This window comes from Erythrolamprus reginae, chromosome 6 (genome assembly GCF_031021105.1).
Source record: "Erythrolamprus reginae isolate rEryReg1 chromosome 6, rEryReg1.hap1, whole genome shotgun sequence".
In the NCBI taxonomy this organism is placed as follows: Eukaryota; Metazoa; Chordata; class Lepidosauria; order Squamata; family Dipsadidae; genus Erythrolamprus; species Erythrolamprus reginae.
This window is the reverse complement of record NC_091955.1, coordinates 5,993,550-6,016,856: the sequence shown is the minus strand read 5'-3', so window position 1 is coordinate 6,016,856 and position 23,307 is coordinate 5,993,550. Positions and strand designations below refer to the sequence as shown.

Sequence of the window (23,307 nt, the reverse complement as noted above, 5' to 3'; positions counted from 1 at the left end):
GCACTATGAGGAATGACAAACATGAAGAGCAATGCGCCTTATGTGATGTGCTGTATTTTTTAATTATTTTTTTATTTAAAACGTTTCGGGAATGCAAAACTTGGTAAGCCAGACCATCTGAAAATGTATTCCACTCTGGCATCCAAGATTCAAACCTTCTGCCATCTGTTCCTATGGAAACTAGAAAAGATATTCTAGGATGTATCACTATCAGCTGATTATACTGCAGAGAAATTTCTGGCTTATTTTAAAACCCTAACTTGCAAAGAGATAAGGGTTGCGGAACGCGGTATCTCTGCCTACTTTGTAAATGTCCGTATTACGTTATCTCGTTTTTGGCAGCACGGCAAACTTCCAAAAGTCCTTCAGACTCAAATTAAGACAGTTTTTGCAAAGTCTAGGCAAGGTTGGGTACAGTATACAGTGGTACCTCTACTTAAGAACTCAATTCGTTCCGGGACCAGGTTCTTAAGTAGAAAAGTTTGTAAGTAGAAGCCATTTTTCCCATAGGAATCAATGTAAAAGCAAATAATGTGTGCAAACCCATTAGGAAAGAAATAAAAGCTTGGAATTTGGGTGGGAGGAGGAGGAAGAAGAAGAGGAGGAGGACAGTCGCTGCCGAAGGAAGAAGGTGAGGTGAGGAGAATCAAAAAAATCCAAAATTTAAGGCTTAGAAAAAAAGAGGGACTCTGAGGCGGCGCCCAGAGAAAGGAAAATGCTCCGTTCGCTCTGGGCTGCCCAGAGCAAATGGAGCATTTCTTTTCTCTGGGCACTGGCAGAGGTTTATTCCCTCTCCAAGCGTCCAGAGAAAGGAAAATGGTTCATTCATTCTAGACTGCCAAAGCCTCCTTAAGCGCCACCGAAAGGCTCCTCTGGCAGCCCAGAAAAGTCTGAGATGGCCGGGATTAAAGGGGGAATGGCAGGAAACTGGCTGAGCCTTCATGCATTATTTTACAATTGGAAACATTGAACTGCAGTTTCCATTGCTTTGACCGCTTATCTAGTAAAGCTAAATCATTTGCCATATTACAGACGCCTCCAGGAATATCAACCCTATTGCACACTTTACAGCCATCGGCAAATAGGCAAACCTTCCCTGCCAAACCTTCCCCTAAGCAAAACCTTGTGAGGGGACGCTTGTGCGTGTGAGATTTTGGTGGGGGATTTTTGCTTCCGCACATGCGCAGAAGCAAAATCACGCTGGGACACGCTCACACAGGAGAAGTGAAGCTGCGTGCGCAGGGCAACCTTCGCTACACGTACACCGTCCTCAATCGTTCCGGTAGCACCCCAAAACTGATTGCAACTTAGAACGGTCATTAAGTGAACTGTGCTACCTGTTTTTGCAAGAAAAGTCTTTAGTGTAATTTCGTTTGCTAGCAGCTGTGAGGCTTATTATTTGTGAATAAATATGATGAGTATTAAACCAGAAGAATGTGTTTTTTTGCTAACGGTTTCAGCCTTGTGGAGAATACGTACTTAATACGGTGTGTGTAGAATAGTGTGCGTGGATTACTTATTTAACGGGCTTGTTCGCAGACTGCGGGATGTGTGTGGCGCAGATGTGTAAGCATCTGATAGCTCTAATTTGGCTACCCATATCATTTAAGGCTATAAAGCCCTTCATGGCATCGGACCAGAATATCTCCGGGACCGCCTTCTGCTGCATGAATCCCAGCAACCGGTTAGGTCCCACAGAGTTGGCCTTCTCTGGGTCCCATCGACGAAACAATGTTGTCTGGCAGGACCCAGGGGAAGAGCCTTCTATTGTGGCCCCAACCCTCTGGAATCAACTTCCCTGGAGATTAGGATTGCCCCCACCCTCCTCGCCTTTCGTAAACTCCTTAAAAACCACCTCTGTCGTCAGGCATGGGGAAATTGATTCCCCTGGGCTGTTTCTGGTTTATATGAGATGTATGATTGCTTTTTATATTAAGGGTTTTTAAATTGTTGTAATCAATTGGATTTGTACTGTTTTATTGTTGTGAGCCGCTCCGAGTCTTCGGAGAGGGGCGGCATAAAAAACCTAATTAATGGATGGATGGATGGATGGATGGATGGACGGACGGACGGACGGACGAACAGACAGACAGACAGATAGATTTACACATTTTCCCCCTAAAGGAATTTTTTTAAAAAAACAAACATAGCTCAAAATATTTAATGAAGTTTAAAAGAACGGGTTACTTACAGCTATCAGGATCTATGCTTCTGCAGTATGTCCCCCCCCCCAAATAAGCCCTCCCCCCAAAATAAACCCTTCCCCCAAAATAAACCCTCCCCAAAACGCATGTGCAGGCGGTCCCCGTCATTTTTTCTGGTTAAGGAGGCAGAGTTAGAAATCAGGTAAGAGGGCAAGAAGAGCCCGTCCTAGCTCAGCTCCAGTATGCAACGCCGAAAATCGGTGAAATTTTGAGCATCCTCACGTGATATTTGTCTGCCTGCGCATGCGCAGAATCATGCGTGGGCATGCACACATCGGCCACACGGATCTACACGCACAGCTCCATTTTCACGACCACTCTATAGCTGTATCCCGTATCGGCAGGAACCCATTGCTGCTCCTAAATGACGTTCTGCAAAAATTCATCAACGCATCGGAGGCGCAAACCTTTCCGACTGACACGTTCATCCTCCTTTCATTCCAGATACAATTAAGCATTAATAAAGCTCTTCCAATGAGTCCTTTGGCTGATGGAAAGCACATCGCCGGTCATGCACCGACAGGCCAGAAGCGCTAATAATACTTTTGATTGTTTTGAGGGGCAGGCTAATAGGACGGCCAATTGGTCTAATGATCCGCAATTAATCTGAGGTAAACTTTGCTCGTCCGTTTGCCCTCAACGGCTAATAGAAAGTGAAAAGCCTGTGGAACAAGGCCTCACACACAGTTATAATAAAAGGACAGGGTTATTGGCGCATTCTGCAGTCAAAAGGTTGTCGAATTGTCAAGGACAGATACATTCAGGCGGGGGTTCCAACTTACCGCAGCTACCGGTGCTGATATTGTTGATACATTTTATATTGTTTTTAATTATTATTGCGATTATTGTGAGCCGCCCAGAGTCTTATTGGAAGTGGGCGGCTTTTAAGCGTCACAAACAAACAAACAAAAATTTTACTTGCTTCCGCGCCTCTTCTCACAAGGTTTTACTTCCTGCGCATGCGCAGAAGCCAAATCCGGCTGATGCGCCCATGCGCCCTCTGATAGCCCAGAGCTGTGTGCGCAGTTCCATTTCCGCTACTGGTATAGTGGATATGTTATCACATTTGATATTGTTTTTAATAATTATTATTGTGATTACTGTGAGGCGCCCAGAATCCTATTGGAATTGTGCGGCATATAAGTGTCACGAATGAATGAATGAATGATTGAATGAATGAATGAATGAATGAGTGAGTGAGTGAGTGAGTGAGTGAGTGAGTGAATGAGTGAGTGAATGAGTGAATGAGTGAATGAGTGAATGAATGAATGAATGAGCGAGTGAGTGAATGAATGAGTGAATGAATGAGTGAGTGAGTGAATGAATGAGTGAATGAGTGAGTGAGTGAATGAATGAATGAATGAATGAATGAATGAATGAATGACGCGCAGCTGCAGGTGACCAGCGGGCGCACGCATACATCGGAGAGAGATTTGGCTTCTGGGCATGTGCAGGAAATAAATCCTGCGAGCGCACCAGATTTTGATGATTTTCTTTGCTTCCGCGCATCCTCTCATGAGATTTTGCTTCCTGTTTGCTGCCACCAAGAAGAAGGGGTCAACCTATTTTCCAAAGCACCAGAAGACAAGACAAGAAACAATGGGTGGAAACTAAACAAGGAGACAAGCAACCTAGAATTAAGGAGAAATTAAGGAGAAATTTCCTGACAGTGAGAACAATTAACCAGTGGAACAGCTTGCCTCAAGAAGTTGTGAATTCTACAACACTGGAAGCTTTGATTGGACAACCATTTATCTGAAGTGGTATAATGTTTCCTGCCTGAGCAGAAGGTTGGACTAGAAGACCTCCAGGGTCCCTTCCAACTCTGTTATTCAGGTCAAAGAATAAACTAGTTGTCTAGGAAAAATTAGGGCTGCATTCATAAGGTTTTAGATACTACATGTGATTAAACTCATTATTTAACATCAGAAGAAAAGAAAAATACAAACGAATCAATTGACCGAAAAAAGAGAATTGTTTATCGCAGGCTCAATTAACAACAGAGGGGAAGCATAACATTCTGAATTGTCAGATCTAATGTAAGTTTTTTTAAAAAAATTACAGGCCTGATTTAAAATGAAACTATGCATTTCACAGACGGTAATTAATCTGACACTTTCTGCTTACTTCTTAAAGAACAGCTCTTAATAGTCACATCGTATCTAGATTTGTTTCATACTCATGAATTATTTGGATACGCCTTGAATTAAAAATAATAATAAGGAAATTAAGAAATAGCATTCAATCTGTATTTGATTTGCAGTGGATCAAAGCGGGCAATGGCTAAATTTAAAATGAAGATCGAAACATTGAAATATGTTAAAGGGTTAAATAAGGTTCAGGAGGGAAATGTTTTTAATAAGGAAAGTGAACACAAGAACAAGGGGACACAATCTGAAGTTAGTTGGGGGAAAGATCAGAAGCAACGTGGGAAAATATTATTTGACTGAAAGAGTCGTAGATGCTTGGAACAAACTTCCAGCAGACGTGGTTGGTAAATCCACAGGAACTGAATTGAAACATGCCTGGGATAAATAATAGATCCATCCTAAGAAAAAATACAGGAAATACTATAAGGGCAGACTGGATGGACCATGAGGTCTTTTTCTGCCGTCAATCTTCTATGTTTCTAAGAGTTTCTTTTTAATATTTTACAAAGCAGTTGAAGAATTCCGCAGTCATGCAATCCCAATTTATGACATATTTTGTGAGAGTATCACCTTTTTAGCAACTTTCCAGCAAAAAAACACCCATACGGATGAATGGATTCACATTATGACCCCAGAGTACACTTTGTCATAGTTGAATGACTATGGTGTTTCTCAGTCACCCAGGTTGTTAATATACTGTACGTAACTTGGTTAGGTGTTGCCATACAGTAGCTAACCATGTCAGTTTGTACCATGTAAAGACTGTGCCTTTAAGGAACATTTGCTGATTGGCCACAAGAGGGAGCCAGCATCGTTCCTCTTGGGGGGAGTTCTTTGTTAGAGATATATTTGCTGTGTGCTATATTTTTGCTGTGTGCGTGGCTTGTAAACCATTAGTAGTATTACATCTGTACTTCTCATTTTGTCTATTTGTAAATAATAATAGTGTTATATTGTTGTGGTTAGCTCTGGCCCAGCTCCTGCCCCAAGGACTGTGGATGTGGGGGAGACATCCACATTCTGCAGGCCTGTTTTGCCCCCGGTGGAATCTGCTGATGAAGGCTCTTCTGACCAAGAAGACATGAGTGACAGGGAGGAGGAGAGTGTGGCAGACAGCTCAGAAGGAGATCAATTATCTAGCTCCTCCTTGGATTCAGAACAAGAGTTAATGATACAGCCACGCATGCGGAGAGCGATGCATAGGCAACAACAACTGAGATATTATTATCAAAGAAAATGAGGCCACCTGTGGTTGGGTGGGGCTGTGGTCATTAGTGAGGCTGCTATAAATAGCCGCCTATGGGTTTGGCCATTGTGGAGTATTATCTGATCGTTGTGTTTCGTGACTGCTTTACTGACTTTGACCTTTTGTGTGCTGATTTTTCCCCGCTTTGAAACTAAACCAGAGCAAAGTGTGTTTCACTTTGTGAAAGAATAAGGACTGTGAATTGCCTCACAGCTGCAAGCTAAGTATCACAGAACTGATAAGGGACTTGTACAAATTACCAGTTTGTTTGGAGACCAGTGCTCTTTGCTCTACCAAAAGAGGGCTTGGTTTAAGTGACTTTTCATTATAAAGAACATAGTTTTGAATTTTCAAACATGTGTGTGTCTGAAATTTGTACCTGTGAATTTTGGGGAGAAGTCTACCAGAGAGCCCAACAGAACATATATATTGATAGTAAGTCTAATTCATTGTCTGAATAGCCCACATTCCTACATACACTCTGTTTTAAAGTGAGTGCAAAAAAAGGCAAACAGAGGCAAAAAAACACCCGGTTCTTATCTAGAGATGTTCGTAAGTAGAGGCGTTCGTAGGTAGCAGTACCACTGTACTTATCTAATGTCAGACCAAGCTATTCTGTTTTTACGTCGCCGTAGAATAAAATCCCTTTTAAAAAATAACTTTTCAATGTTTAAAAAAAATTCTGAGCCCTCCATTTTGGCATAATTACCCTGACTCTTTTTATCTGCTTTAGGGGGAAAAAAATAAAAAGACATTTTATTTTTCTTACCTGAGTCTCTATTCCTTGTTCGAGCAACCGTTTGGCCTGGTTTTCGACTTCGAGTCGAGCTCTCGCAATAAAAAGCAATTCATTTTCAATCACCTCGATTCCAGAAAGGTCTATCCCTTGAGAAAGGTAATCTATAAAAAGACCAGAATGTTGATGATAATGAAGCCAAATTCTGAAAATAACAGTGAAACAAATTAAATTTTAAAGCCACTCTGCAATGTGACATTTTCACGTACGCATGAAATGAATGCTCCAACACTGGAAAGAAGAGATTTGTCTGAAATGGTATAAAACAGGGGGTTGGACTAGAAGACCTCCAAGGTCCCTTCCAACTCTATTGTTCTGAAAATTATGTGATGGAGTCCTTTGGGAGTTGGACAGCATAATAATAAATAAATAATAAATTGTTTCCCAGGTGTCAGCAGCAACTTTGTCTAGTCTTACACAAAATACTTCAATAGGCATTGAAAAAGCTAGGATTTTACAAGTGCTTCTTCATAATAGTTTTGTCCACTTTTTTTAAAAAAAAGTGGACAAAACTAAAAAAGTGGACAAAACTATTATGACAGTGGACAAAGTGATGGATGGGATGCTAGTAAAATACAGAATACAGTATTTTCCATACAGGTGAGCTATAGAATACAACTCACCTGTATGGAACCCACATTGCATATCTGACATCAACACAATTGAGAGAGTCCAGAAATATTGCACAAGAAGAGTCCGCAACAAAATACCTTATTCCACCAGACTTGAAATTCTTCGATTAGACAACTTACAACTCCGTTGCCTCTGTTCCGACTTAACTATAGTTCATAAAATCATATCTCAAAATGTCCTTCCTGATAGTGACTACTTCACCTTCAATCGCAACAACACATGAGCACGTAATAGATTTAAACTAAATGTCAAACCCTCTATACTAGACTGGAAAAAATACGACTTCAGCAATAGAGTGATCAACGTCTGGAATGCACTACCTGATTCTGTGGTTTCTACTCCTAACCCCAAAACCTTTAACCTTTGACTATCTACAATTGACCTCTCCCCATTTCTAAGAGGTCTGTAAGGGGCGTGCATAAGCGCACCATTGTGCCTACCGTCCCTGTCCTACTGTTTATTACTTTTATTATCATTACCATTTATCATTACTTTTCAAATGTTATGTTTATACAAATTACCATCCTATAAATGGTACAAAGACGGGCTACAAAAATGGTGGAAGGTCTTAAGCCTAAAAGTTATCAGGAAAGACTTAATGAACTCAATCTGTATAGTCTGGAGGACAGAAGGGAAAGGGGGGACATGATCGAAACATTTAAATATGTTCAAGGATTAAATAAGGTTCAGGAGGGAAGTGTTTTTAATAGGAAAGAACAAGGGGGCACAATCTGAGGTTAGTTGGGGGTAAGATCAGAAGCAACGTGAGAAAATATTATTTTACGGAAAGAGTCGTAGATGCTTGGAACAAACTTCCAGCAGACGTGGTTGGTAAATCCACAGTAAATGAATTTAAACATGCCTGGGATAAACATATATCCATCCTAAGATAAAATGCAAGAAATAGCATAAGGGCAGACTAGATGGACCATGAGGTCCTTTTCTGCCGTCAATCTTCTATGTTTCTATAATTGTCTGATAAATATATAAAAATGTGTGTTCAATCATACTTGGCCAATAAAGAACTCCTATTCTATTCTATTCTATTCTATTCTATTCCTAAATAAAATTAAATTAAAAGAAAACTCAACCAAAATAGCAACGTGTAAACAAAAGCAAATAAAACACACACACACACCAAGGAGCAAAACAAAATGAAACTTTTAATTTGTGTGCATTGCTTAACGGACTGTTAAATTGACCACACCCACCTGGATCACATGACCAACTAGCCACGCCCATGCAGCGGATCTGCCCCCCACAACAGTCTGAGGGACCATGAATTGCTCCCTGCCGGGGTTTAAAAACTTTGAGGACCCCTGCTTTAAATCGCCCTTCAGGATAAACAACAAATCAAGAGGTGTACATCAATCATTGTGACACATGACCCGTGCATCAATTGTACAAGTCACGGTCCAATTCAGTTGCGTGCCGCATCTTTGAATCTGTTTTTTTACATTATTATCTTTTGTATTTCATCCGAAGACGGCGGGTGGGTATATTTTAAGGAATGAGTCCTATTTCGGGTCAAGGTGAACGCTGAAGTCATTCGAGCGTGCACGAGCAACAGCAGTGCCAGTTTTGGCCGACATATTTTGCACGCACAAGATGTCAGCCTCAAAAACCCTCGTCGGAGGCACCAAAGCACAGACGGATTTAATTTAAAGTAGTTTCACTTAAGTCCGCGTGAATCTTCCGCTGTCAGCTGCTTTTGACTTCTGCTTGTAGCTGCAATCCATCAAGCGGCAATTTTATGCCAGGAATAAGAGTTAGAATTTGGGGAATATGCGAACGCTTCCGGAGGATTAACATGGGAATAATAATAAACAAGGGAAATAATAAATAAACATGTCAATAATAGTAAACTAGAGAAAAAAGATGCACAAAAAACAAATAAATGAAGAAATTTCTCTCAAATTAAACTCCCCATCTAAAACACCCGTCCGGATAATCTCTACTACTTCCTATCCAGTGATGGGTTCCTACAGGTATAATCAGGTACGCAGAACCGGTAGAAAAAAATTGAATTTTTTTCTTTTTTTCTCTTCTGGGCTCTGGGTATGTTTTTCCTATCACAGTAAATGAGGTTGAATGTGTATAATTTTAGAAGAGCTGTGTTTGTATGTGCGTGTGTGTACATACACATACAGTTTATATAGTAGATAATATATATTTTTGTGTGCCTGTGTGTACACATATGACATATATCCTTTGGGACTGGACAACATAGAAGTCAAATTATGTATATGTATACACACACACAGTGGTACCTCTACCTGAGAATGCCTCCACTTATGAAATTTCTAGATAAGAACCGGGTGTTCAAGATTTTTTTTTGCCTCTTCTCAAGAACCATTTTCCACTTACAAACACGAGCCTCCGAAACTGTAACCGCAAAAGGTGGGGAGAAGCCTCTGTGGGACCTCTCTAGGAATATCCTGGGTAGAAACAAGGCCGGAAAAGGCGAAGAGAAGCCTCTATGGAGCCTCTCTAGGAATCTCCTGGAAGGAAACAGGGCTGGAAAAGGTGGGGAGAAGTCTCTGTGGGGCCTCTCTAGGAATCTCCTGGGTGGAAATTTCCTGGGAGGAAACAGGGCTGGAAAAGCCTCCATGGGGCCTCTCTAGGAATCTCCTGGGAGGAAACAGGGCCGGAAAAGGTGGGGAGAAGCCTCCATGGGGCCTCTCTAGGAATCTCCTGGGAGGAAACAGGGCCGGAAAAGGTGGGGAGAAGCCTCCATGGGGCCTCTCTAGGAATCTCCTGGAAGAAAACAGGGCCGGAAAAGGTGAGGAGAAGCCTCCATGGGGCCTCTCTAGGAATCTCCTGGGAGGAAACAGGACCAGAACAGGTGGGCAGAAGCCTCCGTGGGGCCTCTTTAGGAATCTCCTGGGAGGAAACAGGGCCTCCACCTCCTCTGTGGTTTCCCCAATCGCACACATTATTTGCTTGTACATTGATTCCTATGGGAGAAATTGCTTCTTCTTACAAACTTTTCTACTTGAGGGCCTGGTCACGGAACGAATTAAGTTCGTAAGTAGAGTTACCACTGAAATAATAAACAAAGACGCAACCCCCCCAAATAAATGAATAAATCTTTCTCAAATGCTGCCATTCCACGCCCCACCCAAAACACCCCTCCGCCTCCGGACAATCTCTACTACCTCCTACCCCTCCTTGTGTTCCCACTCCAACCTCTCAAGAGCCTCCAAAAAGAACGTTAAACAAAGCACCTCCGCTGAGTTTTTTATCCCAGACCGCAGGTGGAAAAAGGGGATATTATTTGGAACTTTAAAAAGCTTTTTGCCGAGCTGAAATGCTCGAGGGGCTTCACTGCGGAAGCCGTTGTTCTATTGCCATTCACAGAAATGCTGAAGTAGAGCCAGGAAATAGATCTGAACGTACAGGCAGCTGCCGTCACCTATCCATAAAGCGAAAAGCAGAAAATACGAAAACTACTTGTACTGCAGCACTGGACAGAACAGAATAAATGCGATCGGATGAAATATGGAATAGAATAGTGAATGGGATGGGATGGAATACTGTATTGGATTGGATACTGTAGCCTAGAGGATAATTCTCTGCCTTACAAGGCAAAGGTTGCAGGTTCAAGTCCCGGTGGGTATGGCTAGCTGATGAGGCCAAAATAAGGCCGAAATAGATCTATCCTAGTCTTTTCAAATTCAGCAAAAAAACATGTGACCGAACTCAGAACAATCTACATATAGCGTGGTTCGCTCAATCCCAGATTTTAATTTGGCCTCTTCCCCTTCGCCCTCTCCTGATTAAAAGACAACTCTTGTGTTTGTTTATGTCGTGTTCGTTGTGCAAGAAAAAAGGAGCAGCTTTGCCTTTTCAGAGTTACCTGTTGGCATTTTTTGGGTTCCTTCCCTAAGCAGCTGGTGCTGTTTTTCTTTTTTTCAACTTTTCTTTTTTTTTAAAAATTCATTTCAGTTTTGAACTCAACAAAGGACGGCAAGAATAACAAGAGAGCGCCTTTCGCTCCCTTCGGCTTGGCTCGTTTTGAGCTTTGAAGCTTTTGCGATGCGAGCTTCACAGGTGTAGCACACCTGCGTAGTATTATTTCCTTATGACCTGGTCCTTTTTTCACAATCTCTATCCATCGTCTTTTTCTTTTCTTTTCTTTAGATCTCCCCAAAGCCTTTTTTTCTCCCTATAGCTTCACCGCTTTCTTCTGTCGTCTATTTTTCCCCCTCCTGCATAGAATTGTTTGCAATTATAACGCGTCTTTCTTTAGCAAACCTACACTTTTTTGATCTTCTTTTCCTGCGAGTTTCTTTCATCACACACCTTACTTATCGTTCGCTTAAATTGACCAATATCTGGTCCTTGCAAAACTCAAGATACACAGTTGACAATACAGTTGTTTGAAAACTAAGCTATTCGCTGATAGTTTCTGTTCTATGCCAGCGACGACCCCCCTCCCAAGAAATAGGGCCCCCATAATGATTTTATAAGATTTAAGCATGTAATTCTAATATTTTAGGAGCAGGGAGGTTTAGATTTAGAAATCCAGCAACAAAGCAAGAAATAAATCTGCTTGGTGCAAGCTGTTAATTATGAGTCCAAAAATGAAACCAAATCTCTCTCTCTCTCTCTCTCTCATCCATCAATCCACCTATCCATCCACCAATCCACCCATCCACCTCTCTCTTTCCCTATTTGCCTATCTGTTTCTCTCTCTCATCTATCCATCCATCCATCCATCCGTCGGTATCTGTCTCTATCTATCTATCTATCTATCTATCTATCTATCTATCTATCTATCTATCTATCTATCTATCTATCTATCTATCTATCTATCTATCTATCTTTTATGTCTACCAATCTGCCTCCCTCTCTCTCTCTCTCATCCATTCATCCATCCATTCATCCACCAATTGTAGGTGGGGATCTTGAGCAGAAAGAGAAGGCAAGACCCCTCCTTTCCTTCGACCCCCAACAAATGGTACCCAAGGGAACCCTGCCTACCTCAACCAACATAGAGGTGGCACTTGGACATTTGTTTTAACAATCCATCTCTCTGTCTCCCTATTTGCATATCTGTCTTTCTCTCATCCACCCACCCACCCAACCATCCATCCATGTCTGTCTGTTTCTCTCTCTCTGCCTGTCTCTGTCATCTATCTATCTATCTATCTATCTATCTATCTATCTATCTATCTATCTATCTATCTATCTATCTATCTATCTATCTCTATCTGCCTATCTGTCTCTCTCATCCACCCACCCACCAACCCACCCATACACCCACCCATACACCTCTCTCTCTCTCTCCTTATCTTCCTATCTCTCTCTCGCTCATCCATGTAACCATCTATCTATCCGTCCATCCATCCACCCACCCATGCACCTCTCCCTCTCTCTCTCCCTATCTTCCTATCTCTCTCTCTCATCCATCTAACCACCTATCCACCTACCCTAACCCTAACCCTAACCCTCACAACATAACAGCAATACAATATAAATACAAATCTAATATTATTTTTTTTAAACTAATTTAAAATACATTGTTAAAAACGTATCTACTGCACAATCATACACACTCCATCCAACTGAACATAAACATAATAGAAACATAAACATAATAATAAAATATAAGGAAAGCCTCACAAACTTTTTCTCAAAATGTAGAAACTGCTTTTTTATATCTACTGAGTCAAATCAGCCGTAAAGCTCAAATCATATCCTGGAACATTAGTAATGCACAATAGTTGTATTTCTCCAATATGGGAAGAATATGGTTTTTAAAAAATCATTTTTACGATGCGTTTTTAAGTATTTATGACATTGCTGCTTTAAATACAGCATCCTAAAAGAAAAAAAAAAGACTGGAAAAATGAAAAAACAAAAAGCCTTGATGAAATTCTGAACAACGCATCTTGCAAAAGGCAAATTGCATTAAGACACAATGTGCTAAGAGATGGGTTTCTTACACACTGCCAAGAGAGATTCAACCCGAGCAGTAGCACAGCTGTTACTCCTGAAAGTGCGCTCCGTTCTGTTTTTACTGCTGGCGTGTTTGTCTGTTACTCCTGCTCTCTTTCTAAATTTGCATTCTTCCATTTTTTATTTATTTTTATTTATTTTGTCCAATACACAATGAGGGTTTTAGTGGGTATATATCTATATACACATAGTAAAATACATGATGAAGGTTATAGAGGAGATACTCATAGTAAAATATATCTAAGAAATAATAGAAAAGAAGATAAAGTAATAGAACATATCAATGAAAGAATAGAAGAAGAGATATAGGAATAGAAGAAAGGTATAGGAAATAGAGGAGAGCAATAGGACAGGGGACGGAAGACACTCTAGTGCACTTGTACTCGCCCCTTACTGACCTCTTAGGAATCTGGATAGGTCAACCGTAGATAATCTAAGGGTAAAGTGTTGGGGGTTTGGGGACGACACTATTTTTTGATTGCTACGAATGGTTGACTCCACCCTTAGCGCACAGTCATTCGGGCCCTAATCACCTCCCATCTTGATTACTGCAATGCACTCCACATGGGGCTACCCTTGAAGAGTGTTTGGAGCCTGCAGATAATCCAGAATGCAGCCGCACGAGCTGTCGTGTGTTGCGAAAGGATTCAAAGATAGACAAAGATATAGGAAAGTGAACACAAGAACGAGGGAGCACAATCTGAGGTTAGTTGGGGGGAAAGATTAGAAGTAACATGAGAAAATATTATTTGACTGAAAAGGTAGTAGATGCTTGGAACAAACTCCCAGCAGACGTGGTTGGTAAATCCACAGGAACTGAATTTAAACATGCCTGGGATAAACATATATCCATTCTAAGATTAATAATAATAATAATAATAATAATAATAATAATAATAATAATATATTAGATTTGTATGCCGCCCCTCTCCGAAGACTCCGAAGGCTTATAAAATACAAGAAATAGTATAAGGGCAGACTAGATGGACCATGAGGTCTTTTTTTGCTGTCAATCTTCTATGTTCCTGTGTTTCTAAGATCACTGCAGGAGTGAACATAGCCAAAGGTCTTATTTTATTAGTGGAAAAAGCCAAGAAGGCAAAAGAAGCTGATGGATAAATTAGTGAAGATTGGACTTAATCCCTGGATAGTTCAGTGGATTTGCAGCTAGCTGAAGCATAGGTGTCAGAGGGTTGTTGTTAATGGCGAGTATTCTGAGCAGAGACAGGTTACAAGCGGTGTGCCACAAGGGTCTGTTCTGGGTCCTATTCTTTTTAATATGTTTGTGAGTGGCATAGGGGAAGGTTTGGTAGGGAAGGTTTGCCTATTTGCCGATGACTCTAAAGTGTGCAATTGATATTCCTAGAGGCGTCTGTAATATGGCAAATGATTTAGCTTTACTAGACAAGTGGTCAAAGCAATGGAAACTGCAGTTTAATGTTTCCAAATGTAAAATAATGTACTTGGGGAAAAGGAATCCTCAATCTGAGTATTGTATTGGCAGTTTTGTGTTAGCAAAAACGTCAGAAGACAAGGATTTAGGGCTAGTGATTTCTGACAGTCTCAAAATGGGTGAACAGTGCGGTCAGGCGGTAGGGAAAGCGAGTAGAATGCTTGGCTGCCATAGCTAAAGGTATAACAAGCAGGAAGAGGGAGATTGTGATCCCGCTGTATAGAGCGCTGGGGAGATCACATTTGGAATACTGTGTTCAGTTCTGGAGACCTCACCTACAAAAAGATATTGATAAAATTGAATGGGTCCAAAGACGGGCTACAAAAATGGTGGAAGGTCTTAAGCATAAAACGTATCAGGAAAGACTTGATGAACTCCATCTGTATAGTCTGGAGGACAGAAGGGAAAGGGGGGACATGATCGAAACATTTAAACATGTTAAAGGGTTAAATAAAGTTCAGGAGGGAAGTGTTTTTAATAGGAAAGTGAACACAAGAACAAGGGGACACAATCTGAAGTTAGTTGGGGGAAAGAGCAGAAGCAACGCAAGAAAATATTATTTTACTGACGCTTGGAACAAACTTCCAGCAGACGTGGTTGGTAAATCCACAGTAATTGAATTTAAACATGCCTGGGGTAAACATAGATCCATCCTAAGATAAAATACAGCAAGTAGTATAAGGACAGACGAGATGGACCAAGAGGTCTTTTTCTGCCATTAATTTTCTATGTTTCTATGACTACTTGCCTATTGTTGAATTAAGGGAAGGGACAGGCAGGAGATATTTTTAATGCTGAAATGTTAATGTTTGGATAACCGTTTTGCAAACTTCTGACAAGCAAAGTCAAGAGGGAAGACAGTTTCACTTCGCTCTCTACATGGAGCTACCTCTGAAAAGTGTTCGGAAACTTCAGATCGTGCAGAATACAGCTGCGAGAGCTATCATGGGCTTTCCCAAATATGCCCATGTTACTCCAACACTCCGCAGTCTGCATTGGTTGTCGATCAGTTTCCGGTCACAATTCAAAGTGTTGGTTATGACCTATAAAGCCCTTCATAATAGGAAAGTGAACATAAGAACAAGGGGACACAATCTGAAGTTAGTTGCGGAAAAGATCAAAAGCAACGTGAGAAAATATTATTTCACTGAAAGAGTAGTAGATCCTTGGAACAAACTTCCAGCAGACGTGGTTGGTAAATCCACAGTAACTGAATTTAAACATGCCTGGGATAAACATACTGTATATCCATTGTAAGATAAAATACAGGAAATAGTATAAGGGCAGACTAGATGGACCATGAGGTCTTTTTCTGCCGTCAGTCTTCTATGTTTCATGGCATCGGACCAGAATATCTCCGGGACCGCCTTCTACCGCACAATTCCCAGCGACCGGTTAGGTCCCACAGAGTTGGCCTTCTCCGGGTCCTGTCGACTAAACAATGTCGTCTGGCGGGACCCAGGGGAAGAGCCTTCTCTGTGGCGGCCCCGACTCTATGGAACCAACTCCCCCCAGATATCAGAGTTGCCCCCACCCTTCTTGCCTTTTGCAAGCTCCTTAAAACCCACCTCTGTCGTCAGGCATGGGGGAATTGAAATTTTTCCCTCCCCCCTAGGCTTATGAAATTTATACATGGTATGCTTGTATGTATGATTGGTTCTTTAAATTGGGGTTTTTAAGATTATTTTTAATATTAGATTTGTTTACATTGTCTTTTTTATTGTTGTTAGCCGCCCCGAGTCTTCGGAGAGGGGCGGCATACAAATCTAATAAATAAATAAATAAATATTTAAACATGCCTGGGATAAACATATATCCATTGTAAGATAAAATACAGGAAATAGTATAAGGGCAGACTAGATGGACCATGAGGTCTTTTTCTGCCGTCAGTCTTCTATGTTTCTATGTTTCTAATAAATAAACCACGGTATTGCTAAGTTAAAACTGCAGCAAATCTCTTAACAACTGTCTTGTTCACCAACAGAAACGTGGGGACTCAATGGTAGGTCAAGTTCTACCTGTATTTCTCCCCGACAGATTTGAAATAAAAGAATAGAAATCTCTTCCAAAGGTTGCAGGCGTCAAGGACAAAACCCACCAGTAAAAATTGTCCATCTGTGTAGAGATCTAGCATCATTAAGTGAATCTAATTATATGGTTGTCAGAATCTGCCAATTCTTCTTCTATGTCCATTTTTAGATCTGGCAACTCGGCTGGCCCAAAGCTCTCAACAAAGGCTATTTGTGTTGCAGCGGGAAATATTCCTCTGAACTTCTAGTTCTGCAAAAACCAGGCAAAAGGCTGTTGCTTTTCATTAGCCATTTTCTAAGAATAAAGGTAATGTAGAAAAAAATAATAATACCTGTTCTGTCGGGCTCTCTGGTAGACTCCTCCCAGGTACAAATTTCAGACACACACACGTTTGAAAATTCAAAACAATGTTCTTTATAATGAAAATTCACTTAAACTAAGCCCTCTTTTGGTATAGCAAAGAGCACTCGTCTCCAAACAAACTGGTAATTTGTACAAGTCCCTTATCAGTTCTGAGATACTTAGCTTGCAGCTGTGAGGCAATTCACAGTCCTTCTTCTTTCACAAAGTGACACACACTTTGCCCTGGTTTAGTTTCAAAGCGGGGAAAAATCAGCACACAAAAAGTCAAAGTCAGTAAAGCAGTCACGAAACACAACGATCAGATAATCCTCCACAATGGCCAAACCCACAGCCTGCTATGTATAGCAGCCTCACTAATGACCACAGTCCCACCCAACCACAGGTGGCCTCATTTTCTTTGATAATAATCTTTCAGTTGTTGTTGCCTATGCATCGCTGTCCGCATGCGTGGCTGTATCATTAACTCTTGTTCTGAATCCAAGGAGGAGACAGATAATTGATCTCCTTCTGAGCTGTCTGCCCCACTCTCCTCCTCCCTGTCACTCATGTCTTCTTGGTCAGAGGGGCCTTCATCAGCAGATTCCACCGGGGGCAAAACAGGCCTGCAGCATGTGGATGTCTCCCCCACACCCACAATCCTTGGGGCAGAAGCTGGGCCAGAGCTAACCACAACAATACCTAGGTAACTATTTTATTTTTCAATCAGCGTCAACTAGGACGGTGATGGTGAACCTACAGCATGCAAGTTTTATTTTATGTTTTAGTTATTTTGTCAAGTATGAATTGGTAGTAGGTATCTTCTCTGGGAAGACCGAACTGCTAACCAGAGCTTACAAAACATTTGTCAGACCAATTCTAAACTACAGCTCACCTGTATGGAACCCGCATTGCTCATCAGACATTAGAAACATAGAAGATTGACGGCAGAAAAGACCTCCTGGTCCATCTAGTCTGCCCTGATACTATTTCCTGTATTTTATCTTAGGATGGATCTAGGTTTATCCCAGGCATGTTTAAATTCAGTTATTATGGATTTACCAACCACGTCTGCTGGAGGTTTGTTCCAAGCATCTACTATTCTTTCAGTGAAATAATATTTTCTCACGTTGCTTTTGATCTTTCCCCCAACTAACCTCAGATTGTGCCCCTTTGTTCTTGGGTTCACTTTCCTATTAAAAACGCTTCCCTCCTGAACCTCATTTAACCCTTTAACATATTTAAATTTCTTTTAAAAATTTATAAACATTTATTGATAAAAGAGGTTGTTCACACATATGTTTTTACAGATCAGATTCTGTATCTTTTACACATTGAAATTGAATATCATAACACTATGTATTTAATAAATCATATACAATTCAGTAGATTGACAGAGCATAATATAATAAACATAGAAACATAGAATATTGAAGGCAGAAAAAGACCTCATGGTCCATCTAGGCCAGTGTTTCTCAACCTTGGCTGCTGGAAGATGCGTGGACTTCAACTCCCAGAATTCCCCAGCAAGCAGACCTGGCTGGGGAATTCTGGGAGTTGAGGTCCACACAACTTCCAGTGGCCAAGGTTGAGAAACACTGATATAGGCCCTTATACTACTTCCTGTATTTTATCTTAGGATGGATATATGTTTATTCCAGGCATGTTTAAATTCAGTTACTGTGGATTTACCAACCACGTCTGCTGGAAGTTTGTTCCAAGCATCTACTACTCTTTCAGTTAAGTAATAAACTTAAATCTTAAATCTTTTATATGTTCACTGACACCCTGTATTATATTTAAATGTTTAGATCACGTCCCCCCTTTCCCTTCTGTCCTCCAGACTAGACAGATTGAGTTCATGAAGTTTTTCCTGATAAGTTTTATGCTTAAGACCTTCCACCCTTTTTCAACCCGTTCAATGTTATCAATATCTTGATATCATTTAATACAATCAAGAGTCTCCAGAAATATTTCACAAGAGCCCTTCACTCCTCCTCCCGCAACAAAATACCTGACTCCAGCAGACCTGAAATTGGACAATTTACAACTACGTCGCCTCCAATCTGATCTAATGGTAGTTCACAAAATCATATACCAAAATGTCCTTCTTGTTAATGACTACTTCACCTTCAACCCCAAGAACACACGAGCACGTAATAGATTCAAACTGAATTTAAACCGCTCCAAACTAGACTGTAGAAAAATATGACTTCAGCAATAGAGCGGTCAACGCCTGGAATTCACTCCCTGACTCTGTGGTTTCTTCCCCAAACTCCAAAATCTTCAACCTTAGATTGTCTACAGTTGACCTCTCCCCATTTCTAAGAGGTCTGTAAGGGGCGTGCATAAGCGCACCATTGTGCCTACCGCCCCTGTCCTACTGTCCTATTGTATTATTTTATCATTACTTTATATGTTATGTTTATATAAATCACTATCCTATACTTGATTGACAAATAAAATAAAATAAATAAATATAACAATGTTTGTATACATGATGCTAGTAAGAGGGAAACATTAGGACAGGGGACAGAAGGCACGCTGGTGCATTTATGCACGACCCTTACTGACCTCTTAGGAATCGGGAGAGGTCAATAGTGGACAGTCTAAGGCAGGGGTCCCCAAACCTTTTACACAGGGGGCCAGTTCACTGTCCCTCGGACTGTTGGAGGGCTGGACTATAAAAAAAAACCTATGAACAATTTCCTCTGCACATACCTTATTTTAAAGTAAAAACAAAATGGGAACGTACTATTTAGAGGGGGGAGAAGATCTGAAATTCATATATGCTTATGTTTTGTTTTTAATTTTCTTTTGTTAACATCTGATTGGCTATACAAGGTTTTCTTGGCTTATGAAAAATGTATAAAGAAAGAAGGAAGCACTTTGGCATAATGGTTAATAAGTTAGAAATATAATTGGTGTTGCACTTTTTGAAGGAACATTAAGGAGGGAATTTAATTAAAAGAAAATGAATGTAACTGGATGACAAAATTAGAAAAAAAAACCCTTTTGCAACTTGTTTGATGATTGATATTAGTTACTAACAAAATACCACATTTTATTCATGGAAAATTAGATGGTACACTGTGTTGTTTGAATGTATGTTGAGAGAAAAATTTTAAAAAATTACCCCCCCCAAAAAAACAGTCCTTCCTTCCTCTGTCCCTCCATTTCATTCTTCCTTCCTTCCTTCCTTGTTCCCTCCATTTCTCCTTCTTTCCTTCTTTCCTTCCTTCTTTCCTTGTTCCCTCCATTTCTCCTTCTTTCCTTCCTTCCTTCCTTCCTTCCCTCCTTCATTCCTCTCCACTTCTCCTTCCCTCCCTCTCTTTCCCTTTTCTTTCTTTCTCTCTCTCTTTTCCCTGTGCTCTTGTCAATCACTGGCGGGCCAGATAAATGGCCTCAGTGGGCTGCATGTGGCCCGCGGGCCGTAGTTTGGGGACCACTGGTCTAAGGGTAAAGTTTTGGGGGTTAGGTGATGATACTACAGAGTCTGGTAGTGAGTTCCAGGCATCAGCTACTCGGTTACTAAAGTCGTATTTTCTGCAGCCACAGCGACACGATTGAGGCTTTTTGTTTACTGTGAAGTACCTCAGAAAGGAATGAGGCTTCAGTCATGGCCGCCATCTTGTTTTCTGTGATCTGACTTCCTCTGGAGGGCAAAAAAACCCCAGAATATTGTCACTTTCTACATCTGGAACCAAGCTGTAAGAGTACTGTATAAATAAACGGTGGGCTCCTTGGTGCTCTCAGAACTTGGTTGCTTTCTTAAAGACATTTCATTGCCCAACTAGTTAGAATAACTTTATTGTCCCTGTGAATGTACACTAATTGTCATACAATAAAATGAAATGAGTTGGGTTACCTACCTACCTACCTCTATCATCTACCTGCCTACCTACCTATCTACCTACCTACCTTATCTATCTATCTACCTTATCTATCTATCTACCTACCTACCTACCTATCTTATCTACCTATCTACCTATCTTATACAGTGTTCCCTCGAAATTCGCGGGGGATGCGTTCTGAGACAGCCCGCAAAAGTTGAATTTCCGCGAAGTAGAGATGCGGAAGTAAATACACTATTTTTGGCTATGAACAGTATCACAAGCCATCCCTTAACACTTTAAACCCCTAAATTGCAACTTTCCATTCCCTTAGCAACCATTTAGATTATTACTCACCATGTTTATTTATTAGTTTATTTAAAAAAATATTTATTAAAGGCAGACGAAAGTTTGGCGATGACATATGACATCATCGGGTGGGAAAAACCGTGGTATAGGGAAAAAACCCGCAAAGTATTTTTTAATTCATATTTTTGAAAAACCGTGGTATAGACTTTCGGCGAAGTTCGAACTCGCGAAAATCGAGGGAACACTGTATACCTACCTACCTACCTACCTACCTATCTTATCTACCTACCTACCTACCTATCTACCTATCTTATCTACCTATCTACCTTATCTACCTATCTATCTATCTACCTTCCTATCTATCTATCTATCTTATCTACCTATCTACCTATATATTTTATCTACCTATCTACCTATCTATCTATCTTATCTACCTATCTACCTATCTATCTACCTACCTATCTATCTACCTTATCTACCCATCTACCCATCTACATACCTACCTACCTACCTACCTATCAACCTATCTTATCTACCTATCTACCTATCTACCTAATCTACCTTATCTACCTACCTACCTATCTATCTCTATCGCCTGCCTGCCTGTATGATAAGGGGGGAAAATCATATTCATCATTTTCTTTTCCTTCGCCAGTCGGTAGATTTTGTTAATGACATACCATCCTGATTTATTAAGTAAAAAGAAATGATGGGGAAAATGGCCCAAATCGTGTTCACCATGGGCTCACGTTGTCCTATCTAATTTTACTAACTGTTGCAAAAGCCAGCCAGCTGTCAAATGGCCCAAATATAAATATTTTCTCTTCGTGTACGAAACGGATATCACCTTGATTTATAAAAGCACTCAGTGCTGTTTTTGACGCTTAACAAAGAGCCAATTCAATCAATATATGCCAACATAAAGGAACATAACACAGACAGTTATACAATACTGCTGAAATACAGTAGCTCATATAAGGAAATAAAATAGGCATTTTAAAAATGTAAAGAGGCCAAGTTCTAGGACATTGTTTGAAGGGATGGAGAGTGTCAGAAGTAAAACAAAAAAGAAGGCATATACGTTCAGTTTATGATCCAGATTACAATCGATAGGTTGTTAAAGGAATTTCGCTGACATTAAAATTGAAATGACAAGGCTTAAAAGATTCATTTATACATAACAGGTGGAGTCTTCGGAGAGGGGCAGCATACAAATCTAATAAATTATTATTATTATTAAATTATTATTATATGGAAAAGAGATCATTTGTTGTGTTTTGGTGAAGGAGATAGGTTACGACCATTGTTTATATTTCTTGTAATGAAGAAGGAAATATTTGCTATAGATAGATAGATAGATAGATAGATAGATAGATAGATAGGTAGGTAGGTAGGTAGGTAGGTAGGTAGGTAGATAGATAGATAAAGAGAGAGAGAAAGAGAGAGGGGGGAAGAGGATAGGATAGACAGACAGGTAGGTAGGTGGATGGATAGATAGATATAGTAGAAAGGTGGGTGGGTGGTAGATAGCTAGGTAGGTAGATAGATAGATATGGTAGATAGGTGGGGAGGGATGGAGGGAGAGAGAGATGGTAGGTAGACAGAGACAGATATGGTGGGTGGATGGATGGATGGATGGATGGATGGATGGATGGATGGATGGATGGATAGATAGATAGATAGATAGATAGATAGATAGATAGATAGATAGATAGATAGATAGATAGATAGATAGATAGATATGGTAGGTGTTGTGGTTGGCTCTGGCCCAGCTCCTGCCCCAAGGAATGTGGAGGTGGAGGTGGGGGAAACATCCACATGCCACAGGTCTGTTTTGCTCCCGATAGAATCTCCCGACGAAGGCTCCTCTGATGAAGGAAGCGTGTGGCAGGGAAGGGCGGAGTTTGGCAGACAGCCCAGGAGGTGATCAATCATCCTTATCATCCCTGGATTCTGAACAAGAACCTATGACAGACCCACGCATGCACAGAGTGATGCATAGGAGAGAACAACTGAAGGATTATTACAGGAGATAAGTGAGGCCACCTGTGGTTGGGTGGGGCTGCTGTAATTAGATAAAAAGAGCAGCGTGCTGATTTAGCCTCATGGAAGTTTATCTGATTCATAGTTTCGTCAAGATCGTGGTTTTGCTGTTTCCCTGTTCAAGATTGTGTGTGGACTTTCTGGACTTCAGAATTGGACTCAATTTCCCAGTTACTGGGTGAGAAAATGGATTGCATTTAACCTGTGCCTTGTGTGTACCAGAAAATCCCTTTGACTGTGAATTAATTGTCAATTGCATTTCACCGTCGTAGTTAATAGTCGCCCTTAGCAGTTCGGAAAGGGAAG

At 40.7% G+C, this 23,307-nt stretch overlaps 1 protein-coding gene across 2 annotated transcripts in view; it reads right to left on the bottom strand.

Moving 5' to 3' along the window:
- Window positions 1-23,307, bottom strand: part of COG5 (component of oligomeric golgi complex 5) — a 138,936-nt gene that overhangs the window by 78,016 nt on the left and 37,613 nt on the right. For both annotated transcript variants that reach the window (XM_070755153.1, XM_070755154.1), the window contains exon 7: window positions 6,370-6,500. In XM_070755153.1, the coding sequence (XP_070611254.1) occupies window positions 6,370-6,500 (131 nt within the window). The remainder of the gene's footprint in view (window positions 1-6,369; window positions 6,501-23,307) is intronic.